This window comes from Tauraco erythrolophus, chromosome 1, assembly GCF_009769465.1.
Source record: "Tauraco erythrolophus isolate bTauEry1 chromosome 1, bTauEry1.pri, whole genome shotgun sequence".
Lineage (NCBI taxonomy): Eukaryota > Metazoa > Chordata > Aves > Musophagiformes > Musophagidae > Tauraco > Tauraco erythrolophus.
This window is the reverse complement of record NC_141465.1, coordinates 127,547,128-127,559,387: the sequence shown is the minus strand read 5'-3', so window position 1 is coordinate 127,559,387 and position 12,260 is coordinate 127,547,128. Positions and strand designations below refer to the sequence as shown.

The 12,260-nt window shown below is 40.7% G+C and overlaps 1 protein-coding gene across 2 annotated transcripts in view; it reads right to left on the bottom strand.

Annotated features, from left to right (window-relative positions):
• The window catches only part of NOX4 (NADPH oxidase 4), a 110,206-nt gene that overhangs the window by 28,143 nt on the left and 69,803 nt on the right, over window positions 1-12,260 (bottom strand). For both annotated transcript variants that reach the window (XM_086614256.1, XM_086614265.1), the window contains exon 13: window positions 8,809-8,890. In XM_086614256.1, the coding sequence (XP_086470382.1) occupies window positions 8,809-8,890 (82 nt within the window). The remainder of the gene's footprint in view (window positions 1-8,808; window positions 8,891-12,260) is intronic.

Below are 12,260 nucleotides of genomic sequence, written 5' to 3'. Positions count from 1 at the left end.
AGAACTTCACTAATAATTTCTGCATCAAACTACTATAACTTCTGTTTGAGCTGTTTTAAAAAAATATCCTTTAAGACATCTACTGGCAGATAATTCCCCACAGTCTCACACTGCTGCTCAGTAGTAGGCAAGTATAAATCAATTACATCAACAGGCTTTATCAAAAACCATGCTCATGCTCCCAAATAGCAGAAGGAAAACCAGCCGTAATGTTTTGTCTTACACCACTCACTCTGAGCAAAGCAATGATTTCATCTCCCAGACATTTTGAAAGTCGTAGGCATCTTTTATTTTCAGTCAGCCCTTTCCCCTTCTAAACTGGGAGTATTGCAATGTTTTGCATAAAACAGTTCATGACTGCTAATGAGCTACAACTATGCTATGATAAACAGAGCTAAGCTAAACTTGCATTCTAGATTGCTCGGTACTTAAAAGAGAATATCTAAGCACACACAGCTTTGACTTTGGATGTATGTTGCTGCACAAATCAGAGAATCATAGAATAATCTGGTTGGAAGAGACCCTCAAGATCATTGAGTCCAACCATTCACCCTGCACTGTCAGGGTCCCTAAACCATGTTCCTTAACACCAAATCTCTCAGAGCATACAGGTTTTTCTCTGCATCTCTCTATACAATATTTGTACTTTTTTCTTCAAAGTTTCTTAGACTTCAAGCCAAGTCTGAGCTCTGCTGAAGTCAGCAGCAAAATTCCCCTCGACTTTAAGGGTACTGGTTCACTCTGTGTTGTTGGTACTTGAACTCGAGGCCTTTTGAATCAGAACAGAAGTGTCTTTATTTTGCACTAGAAGTTGCTGGGGCATTGTACTGATACTCTAAACAAATATAGCCTCTGTCTCAAGGAATTTATGACCCACATTTGAGTTTAATGTGCAGTCCGAAATATTTCAAGATATTGACTTGGTCTTGCTTGATACTATGTGGATGTGTTCACATGAGTCTTTGTAGGATCTGAGCCCAAACATGTAGTGCACAGTACGAATTACTGTCCACTTTCTTCCCATTTTCATTATGATTTCAAAAAAATCTAGATCCAATACTTGCATTTTTAATTACATGATTTATTTTATAACATGAGTATTGTTTTTTATAAACAGCTACCAGGCTTTACCACATTACCACTGTTGTTCTTTACCATTTGGTAAAAATCCCAAATGACAGAAAAATGCCCTTTTCTCATAGAGGAGGTTTTATTGCCATGGAGCTCAATTCTGCACTGGTCTGCAATCTCTACAGGATAACCTGATATCACTGCAAGTCATATTAAATAAAAAAGGATGAAAAATAAGAGACAAAATCCCAAACCACCAAAAAAGCCTATAAACATTCTTCCCTATAAACAGCTTGACTTTCTTTTAAATGTCATTACAAATTCCTTAAGCAGATATCTCTTTCTTTTTATCAAGTAATCAAAATTCTCTGAGACTCAGGTTTTCGGAGGGCTCTGTGCTGCTGGCGAGATAGTTAGCTCATAGCCTGCATTTTGAAATAAATCTTGGAGCACTTCAAAAATGATAACTTTCATGCTTAATGTACTATGCTACACAAAGCATTTATAGTGCTTGTGTGGGCACTTCTGAAAGGCTTCTTCACTTGGCACTTTCCCATCTGATTGCAGCAATATGGGCAGGCCACGTGTTATTTGCAGTGGAAAACAGGATAGATGCTATTTCAGATGAGAGCGCCATTTGCACACTACTGAAAGGACTGCAGAAGACCCGATTTCTATTTCTGGCCTCGTCCCCAGGAGAGTTGTTCCTGGGTGACACTGGTAACTCACATCAGAGACCCATGCCTCAGTTTCTCCTCTGTAACAAGAGAACATCTTTTGTAAAGCACATCACAGAAAGCCTTTTATAGAAAATCACTCCATGAAAAGTTCTCCACCTCTTTTTAAAATTAAAAATCTCTTTGCCTTAAAATGAAGACTGAGTAACAAACGCATAGGTCATGATTTTTTCCCTTGCTGAACATCAAGGAAGATGTTGCCTTTGTTTCTAATGCAACCTGAATGGGGTTTCTAGGCCACAATCCTGCTGGCTGCCTTTGTGCGTGCTTAAATCTGGGATTCAGGAAGAATCTCAGAGGATGTGCCGTCCCAGCTCATCGCTTCCAGAAGACACAACTCACTTATTTCTCCAGTTACGCACAAATTATTTTTCTCTAAAAGGAAAAAACATTCTTAAGACAGTTACAAATAAGATAAAAGTTGTATTCCTGGGGTATTATTTATGAAATATTATGAATGTCTTGGCTTGGTTCTTAAGTTGTAGCAAATTGGCGTGGATCCATTATAGATCTATTATCATTAAAATGAGTAGCAATTGGGAACCAGATGGCACAATAGTTTAGGGCACTAAATTTATTATTTATTTTTATTGGCTCAATGGCCGCACTCAGAGAGTAGTGGTCAACGGCTCAATGTCCAAGTGGAGACCGGTCACGAGTGGCGTCCCTCAGGGGTCCGTGTTGGGCCCGGCCCTCTTCAACATCTTTGTCGGTGACGTGGACAGTGGCATGGAGTGCACCCTCAGCAAGTTCGCCGATGACACCAAGCTGTGTGGTGCCGTCGACACGCTGGAAGGGAGGGATGCCATCCAGAGGGACCTCGACAGGCTGGAGAGGTGGGCCCGTACCAACCTCATGAAGTTTAACCAGGCCAAATGCAAGGTCCTACATCTGGGTCGTGGCAATCCCAGGCATAAATACAGACTGGGTGGTGAATGGATCGACAGCAGCCCTGAGGAGAAGGACTTGGGAGTACTGGTGGACGAGAAGCTCAATATGAGCCGGCAATGTGCTCTTGCGGCCCAGAAGGCCAACCGCGTCCTGGGCTGCATCAAGAGGAGCGTGGCCAGCAGGTCGAGGGAGGTGATTCTCCCCCTCTACTCTGCCCTCGTGAGACCTCACTTGGAGTACTGCGTCCAGTTCTGGAGTCCCCAACATAAGAAGGACATGGACCAGTTGGAGAGGGTCCAGAGGAGGGCCACGAAGATGATAAGAGGGCTGGAGCACCTTTCCTATGAGGACAGGCTGAAAGAGTTGGGGCTGTTCAGCCTGGAGAAGAGGAGGCTCCGGGGTGACCTTATAGCGGTCTTCCAGTACCTCAAGGGGGCCTACAGGAAAGATGGGGAGAGGCTGTTCAGGAGGGCCAGTTATGATAGGACAAGGGGTAACGGTTTTAAAATAGAGGGAGGTAGGTTCAGGTTGGATATTAGGAAAAAATTTTTTACCATGAGAGTGGTAGAACACTGGAACAGGTTGCCCAGAGAGGTGGTGGATGCTCCATCCCTGGAGACGTTCAAGGCCAGGTTGGACAAGGCCCTGAGCAACCTGATCTAGTTGGAGATATCCCTGTTCCTTGCAGGGGGGTTGGACTAGATGACCTTTGAAGGTCCCTTCCAGCCCTAACCATTCTATGATTCTATGATTCTATGATTCACTAACTTTCTGCCGCCTATCTGTCTAGACTACTCCATGATGAGAATTGAATAAAACTATTTGGCTTTGTTTGAACTGAAACTTGCAGCAGCTTTTCAAAGATGACCTTCAAAAATATATATTTGAAGGTACACATATATATAAAAAACAGGATCCTGCATTTTCTGTTTTTTTGTGGCACAAAAATGACCAATATTCCCATGCATACACAAGAAGTCTACCTTAATTTACTAAGAATAAACGCCAAAGAAATGTTTATAAATTTATGACAGATGGAAAACAAATGTATTTGGAATACTCTGTTATTTCATTACACCTGCTAGGTTCTAAGTTAATTTTTTTTCTCCAAAGTTCTACATTTTGCCACTCCATTTAAATAATAAGATAGCGTTCAATTGTCTCCCTATTTGCCTACATAGAAGTGCTGTTATTGCTTTACATGCACATTACGGAAACAGTTACCAAAATACTTTCTTAATTCCTGCCCATTTGGAAAAAAAAAAAAACAAACCAAAACCCAAATACAAAAAAACCCAAACAACTTTGGAACAAATTATTAGAAACCTTTTAAGTAAGGCTTATCCTGCAAGAAAGTTTTTTTTTAATTTAATTTGTGCAGAGAAGAATAAGTTTTAAAATTACCTCCAACATCTTGTATGGAGGTATCATTTCAGATGGTACAGGATTTCTTGTTTAGCAGAAAATGGTATAGTGAGATGGCAGAGACCAGAAACCGAAGTTAAAGAAATTAATGTTACACATATGTGAAGTAATTAACAATTGAAATAAGCTGATCTAAAGGCTTGTGAATTTTCCACTTTTTAACATCTCAATTTAAAGACTGGATGTCTTTCTAAATTCATGCTCCAGCTGAACCAGAAGCTTGCTGCAGGGATTATCGGATAATGCTCTACGGCTTGTGCTAAGAAGCAACTCAAATTAGCTGGAACATAACAGCTCCTTCTGTTCTTAAAATCTGTGAATCATCTAAGAACTTTTCCACTAAACCCACAAAAGATAAGAATGAAGACTGTAAATATTTCTGAGGAAAACAAAAAAAAAACCACAAACCAGCAAATATTCCGTCCAAAAAACCCACATACGTATTTGAGGATTTCAGCCATATCTTGAAAATATAAAGTACAGTTGATCTCTCAAGTCACTTGTATACAGAGAAATTTGCTAAAAAATTGTAATGCCAGTAGCATTTCTGGCACATCCCTCTCAAGCGCTGTTTTGTGCAGTCAGCCTCTCTCTTGCCTTTTCACCCACCAACCTCATTCCTCATTCTCACATTTCTTTTATCACTTCCCTTAATCATTCTGGGGTTTCAGTGATTTTTTTTTTCTTTTGATATTATCAGGCCCGGCTACAAGTGATCCTTCTATCTCACATTGTGAGGTAATTATGCATCCTTCCCTTGCAGACACAGCATGGGCGGTCAGGAGCGGAGTGGAGTCAGCAGGAAAGGACCAAAAGACCCTGGTGGGACGGAGCAACCTAGGTTCCTGTTGCTAGTACCAACCACCCTGTCACATGCTGATCCTTACAGCCCAATTAATGACCATAACAGTGTCTTCTTCAAGAGAAATTCTCTGTAGCCTGTGTCAGTACTTCAGCAGTTCTTGCATTTTATGACTGCATCCGTGTGATAAAACAGCAGGAATCTCATGGGCAAAGGGGGTAACCAAGGAAAGCATGAGTTTGAAACCAACATGAGGAAAACTCCTGCAGAAATGTGCTAAGAGTGAAACTCTAAAAGGGTTTTTAAGAGATCTAGGAGACCTAACGCTCATTGTCAAAGTGATGAGTTGGGATAAGACTCATTGCAACAAGTTTAGTTTGTTGACAGGCCTGATAGCGGTGTAACTCACTTCAGTGACTTCAGCATGCTCATGGAGTGAGGGAGACAAGGAACAAGTTGCAAGTATGTCTGTGATATGGTTTGCTTGCTCTTCCTGGGCGGCTACACTTGGAGGCTCCTATGCACCCCAGCCCCTTTGCCTGCAGGTTTATTCCTAGTTTCAGGAATGTGAATCCTCACGGACATGTTGATGGCTTCGTGTCAGCTAGCAGACAGACTTTCTCCTCAAAATATTTCTCTCTGTGGATGGGTGGGCTTCGTGCTGAGGTGGATGAGGGGAGTCTAGTGATGTCTGATTTCTGAACCATGCATTTCATCCTCTGACAGCCACTTGAGGTATCAAAAAGATTTGCCTGGATTAGGCAGGTCTTGTTAGTTCAGTAACCTGTAACTGGTGCAGTACAGTATGTTTTATTAGGAAACTTTATTGTAGGCTTTTATGTAGACTTTCTATATTCCATAATTTTTCCAAGACACAGTTACACAGTCATGTGAGTGAAGCATAAGATAAAGCCAAGCTCCTTCTGCTCTGCAACCTTGTGAAGAAAAGTGAGAGGACGCACATTGCAGGTTGGGCTGACCGGATGGATGCTGTACCCATGTGCTGGCAGAGTTGTGCACCTCAGCCCACAGGCCACAATGAGAACTGGTGCTCATAATGCCACGCGACTTGTGGACACGCAGTAGTAAGTCACAGAAGTCAAGGTGATGCGTAGTGTGGCTTTAAAAGCCTTAATCTTTGTAAACTCAGGCCTTTCTATAATCTCTTCCACGTGCCAGAGTAGGTATTTGCTTCTTGGCTAAGCCAAGACCAGCAGAATAAGCTCAGGCAAACACAAAATCATAAAAAGACCCTGCATTTCTCCCCTCATCAACCAGGCATGTAAATCATGTTTCTTTGACACATTTACCCCAGAAAATCCAGAACAATGTGCATGTATATTCTAGAAAACTTCTCCCAGCCATTCCAGTGCACAGACATCTCTGAGAACAAGCACGTACTCAAAATTATCCTGCTGTTCCCTGGGAAGGAGTTCAGGTCTTAATATAATAAATGTGTAAGAACATAATTCAAGCCGGAACATGAAGGTTTCTATATTTCAAAAATTGATGGATTATAGTTTGCTCATTTAGCCTTTAATATTAATTACTACGACTCTGAATATCCAGAGAGATGCCGAACATCTTCCTTTCCAATCTCCTTCCTTTAGATATACGTCTTTTAAATACATGCAAACTTTTGTGCTTTCTACCTATTAACCCCTTCTGAGTCAAGCTATTCAGTTAAGTCATTACTAAAATTTCTCTCTCTACTTTTAACCTCTCATACTTTTAGGATTTCCTTAAGCATTACAAGCTCCAGCTTGTGCCCCATGACAATGTCTCATTAAAATAACCTTACTGCTCAGACCCTTATGTAGTCCAGCCAGCCATTGCTCAGCTGAAGTCAATGAAGGGACATTGATTTATGAGATCCGCCTGTTCATTATCTTCCTTTCTGCTAACTGACCTTTCAACAAAAATGAGCATAAGGAAGGGAAAAAACTGACATAGGAAAAAGATAAAATATATTATGAAGATGGAACAGGTTTTCTACCTCGCTGAACACAAGTATTTCACTTGAAAGACAACCCCTAGGGAAATTAGGACATGTCAATAGTTTTCAACCAGTTTCTAAATCATAGAATGGTTTAGATTGGAAAAGACCTTTAAGATCAAGTCCAACCATTAGCCTAACACTGCCAAGTCCATCACTAAACCATGTCGCTAAGCTATAATAAACTATAAATTTCTGTAACAAGCATAAATTTGCACCAATTAATGATGCTAGGAAGAGAAATCTTTTAAGAACATATCCAAGCGTCTCTTTCAATTAAGTGCCAAAGTTTGGCTGATTTTGTTTATTAGAGGCATCAGTCAATCTTGCCAAGCAACGTGGCTGAAAACATGCATCGTTTTGCGATACAAGGCCGCTATAACTTCAAAGAGCAACAGTGCTCCACACTACAAGGGATTTGTTGCACAATCTTCAGAGCTGAAGCTTCCATTGAACAGAAGACAATAGGCACTCATGCACCCATGAATCTGACAAGGATGTGTACCTACAGCTAGTAGACTGTACTTGCTAAGAATACGAGCAATAAACTGAATGTAAAAATGGAAAGTCAGACACTTTAGGAATGGTTTATGGCAAGTTCTTTGAGGAAGGATGATAAACTAGTTTCTCAGACCAACCTGAGTGTGTCCATACCATAAGTGCAAACATCTAAGCCAAGCAAAGCATTTATCACTATGGAAAAGTAACTGTTCCAGTGCTCCAAAGAGTGAGGGCAAAGATATTAATTCGTGGAAGTCCTAGTGAAACAAATAGACCAGTCCATCATAAGGTGTCTCCCTTAGTCTCATATATTGTACTTCCATAGTATGCCAGTAAACCAGTGACAATGGATAATGCAAAAAAAAAATTCAGGGGGATAAAATCCTGTCTCCCTCGAAGTCAATGCAAAGTTTCACCATTTTAAGAATCAGTGTTTGAGTGCTTTTATTTTCAAGTATTCACAGTGAGAAGGAGACTGGTTTTGAGCACTCAGCCCCTCTATTTCTTGCCTGCTCTTAAAAAAATTCATATTATCAGATTTTAAGAGTTGTATTTAACACTTAGCTTCACTGGCTTCTTATACATTTCAGGAACCTGCTAACAATAATAAAATAAATAACTTTGCTTATTTCCATTATCATTGCTGGATTGGCTCCAGACATTCTTTTTTCCTTCTCCTCCCTCTGTCCATCCTGCTCTAGCGCTCTTTCACTGCTCACTCTGGTCATGGTTAATGCGAGTGCTATTTTTCCTTCCTTCCCCTTCACTGCCTCTTTTCAAGATTTAGCTGAAAGCGACTGTTTCTTTTAACCAGTGCTCTAACAAGGAGCATTTATTGTTTCATTCAGATATGTCACTTGGGAGAAGAAGAGGTTTTGTCCAGGATACTCAACACATGCAAGCCCTACTAAACACATAACACTACTCTTTTGGTTTGCCTGTACATATATCCCTAAAAAGGGCAGAAAAAAAAAATCTTTTCTAGTCCTTGCAGGCTTCCAGAGGGACCCTGTTAAAATCCAAGAGAATTTGCCACCATAAATCATGGAATCCCACAAGACAAGAGTGGGAATTAGCCTGACAAAACATCTGCCTATGTCAACACAGTGTCAAGTGAAACAAAGCTCCACCAGACACTGATCCAGGCAACTTAACGTCTGCACTCTGCCACCACCTCCCTGCTGACAGCTGGGTATGCTTGCAAAGCACGTCTGCTTCTCCCTGACACCGCTGAAAGACTGCAAATCTCAGTGCAAGTGTGGCTCCCTGACAGCTCTGCCTTAGGACTTCACACCAAAAACATGTACAGTGCTATAAATGCTTCACTCTCCCTCGCTGCAAATAGACAAAGACTTTATTTCTCCCAAGAAGACAATCTTACTTACTTGGGATAGCGCCTCTGCTGAAAGATGGGCAGAATCTCTGTGTCTTGATTTGAATGTAGAAGCAGTAAATCCCGCAATCTTTCTGTCAGGACAAAGAAAAAAAAAGGAGAAAAGAAAAAAAAGACAAACCCAGACTGTGACTCTGCATTATAAGTTCAGGCCACAAGTAAGCAAGCAGTAATATCAGCGAATTCTTTTCTCCAGCAATATTTACCAGAGGACAAAGCTAAGTGTATAGGGAATAAAATCTGAATATTCATACAGAACTGCTGCTAAGACTAGTGTCTAGAAATCACTGTTTCCCGTAAAATCTTTTAATAATACTTTAAAATAGCATTTTTTTAATCTAATATTAAATTCTAGTAGCACTTACAAGTTTCTGAGGTTTGCATGCACATCTTTTGGGTATCAAATACAGACAGTCATAAACAGTCCCTGCTTGAAGAGCTTAGAAGCAGAAAGAAGGAGCCACTAAGAATTCACTAGCCACTCCGGGATCACAGTGGTCTAAACAAACACAGAGTAATTAATTAATCTAAATTAAACTGCAATGCGAGTTCTTGGGTAACTGACTCATTGGTATTTTCAAGGACGGTTGGAAGACTGGATTGCTTTTTGTTCACTATTATATATTTAAAAAACTGCATTACAGGATCATCTGCAGTAGGTAAGGGGTTTGTAATTCAGCTTCACTGACCACCACGTGAAAGGGTGGTTGTGATTTGTGTAGCTGCCTTTCTCTGGAGGTGGTCAGACACCATATGTAAGCGGGATCCGTAGAAGCTTCTATCAGTATCAGTTTTTCAGTTCCTGGAAGACGGGAACCTCCTCAAAATTCACTTGATATCCAGATTCAGGGATAGAAGGGAACTGTCCACCCAGGTCAAATCCTCTTAGCATATCCCGTAGCTCTCCATAGCACAGGACTACTCTGTTTCCTTCCTTTCATCACCTGCAACTTTTATTTAACCAGTCCTCCAGTGGAACAGAAACCAAGGACACTGATGATGCCCTTCCCACCTTCACATCTCCTACTCTTCCTTCAATACCTTGCAACTATGGTTCGAAGTCTTCAGCTACAGCTTTTATCCTTCATTGGCTAAACCACAGTCTGTAGCCTGTGTCGTGTGTAGTAGCTGTACTCTGGGTTTCTCTAAAATCAGTATCTCTTCCACATAAGTTTTTCAACCTGGGAACTGAACCTGAGGATAAGTGTAGTCCTTCCTCCCGTTATATCCCTACGTATGTCAAAATATCCTCTAACACCAGCTTTACAGATAAGGAGATCGAGGGACAGATAATCAGTGGAGAAAAAAAACTGAATCTCCCAGTTCCAAAAAGGAACCATAGAAGATTTCTCACTTCTTACAGGTTAGCATATGATGGCTTTCTTAACATTCAGTTTTATGTACTGTTATGTCATCATAACTAAACTCCATTAATTTCGATACAATTCTGCCGTGTAGCCTCTAAAATGGGAAAAAAAAAACCTACACCTATACTTCATGAATTTATAATACTTTGAAGAAAACATAATAAATTCAGAAGAAAAACTCTTTTGTAAAGGGCTCAGATTTAAAGGTCAATTGTCTCAGAAGATCTGATCTAGTCTTTCATCAGCTGGCTAAGATGTATTGCAAACATCTCAGAGAAGACACCAGGATCTGCCAGTGAAGAAACAAAGGCTGATACTTAGTATCTTCGTTCTTTATTTCTACACCTCTTCAGATTCAATTTTGAAATTCCTACTGCATCTTCAAAATGTAACTTAGCTTTCCCTGTATCTAAGTAGGACAGAGACTGGATGTGGCCAACAACAACAAATGCAATGCTGTAACAATGGAAGTGAAACTCAATGAGCATCTTTAAGGGAGCAGCCTGCTCATTGTCTTGACAAAAAGCTTACCATTACAGGTACTTCTTGACCTCTTCTTGGATTTTTAGGAAGAAGCAGAGATTTACTTTTTTCTCAGTCCTCTGGTACATGGCAATATGATGTACACGGGCATGCCCTGTCACCCTAAAGATGTTACAATATGATCTTCAAAAGCAACTGGACAAGAACTGAAAGGTTTCTGGAAACTTTCACACGTGCAAAATATCCAACTGTATATGTTTCAGAGGGAGAACATTAACTTTCACCCCTACCTCAGGAATTTCCCAATGCAACTGGTGCATTTCTAGGAACCCTTCACAAAAAGGCTTTATATGAACAACAGTCTTTGTGCGTGCCTGGTGGAGGAATGAGAGGAAGTTTTCAATGGCAAATACTGAATGATGGCACTTCTTTCTATGACTTGAGGGTTTGACCTCCAGAATATGGTGTGAGTCACCATGATTAAGGATTTGTCTTTGGGGTGGTCCGATTTATTTATTTGTTAGGGCCTATAATCAGGTGCAACAGCAATGCAAAGCACGAGGAGACATGGTCAGTACATGCAAGTGAGTGAGGCTGGTTTGGCAGACCTGGCAAAGGGCCTGTGACACTTTGGGAGAGATAAAACACATCTCGGTGAGGGTGCAGATATGCCCCACTCCATTGCTCTGCCCGAGATGAATGGCACCAAGCCAGAGAGCCATATTCCATCTCTATCCCCCACTCCGTGACTTTTTCTTGTGCTGCTGCCCTTTCCCATTGATCTACGCCACCTGGCTGCACTTCAGGACTCGATTCAACAAGCCACGATCTTGAAAATATTTTGAATAGTAATGTGACAGGGCTGGCCAGTGCTGGAGTGAAAGCAGCCAAGTTATGGCATCTGAAATTGACCTAAACATCTTCTCCACTGGATCTTGTTTTAGTTAAAAGTCAACTTTTATTTTTTTCCCCATGCTATGGCAAATTTCCCAAGCAGATGTATTTTCTTTTCACCATATAACTTTACTCATTTTTCCATGGCAACACTTATGCTATATGGTAGCGTTCTACCTCATCTCAAATACATCCTACAACTTCCTCCAGCACATATAGCCTCCATGTCCTGTAAATCCTCTTAACAGAAACGGCACACCGATCAGAAGGCTTCAGGATCAATTTGTCCCATAGGACCTTTATGGAAGTGCTTCACCCTTCAGGTCTATGATATTCTGGTATTACACATACGTGTGCACAGTACAAAAGTCACACTGGTGCAAATGACACTATTGCCTTTAAGAACCATCCAGTAAGGTGATAAGGGAAGTGATGAGAGCTTTGGCAGCTACTGACAGAACACAGGTGGCAATTTTAGTGCTCTTATAAAAGTGAATATTAGAAGCCTAATGCTTGACAAGAGAAGGCTTTTCAATTTACAAGAAAAAATCACAATGACACCTTCAAAGGAGGGGGAATTTTTTCAAAAAACTAAGATTTTCTTCTAATCCATGTTACAACAACAAATGAAAGACGTAAGAACTGATGAAACTAATAATTAGAGCATTTTTACATTATTTTGATTTGCAATCACTAGTTG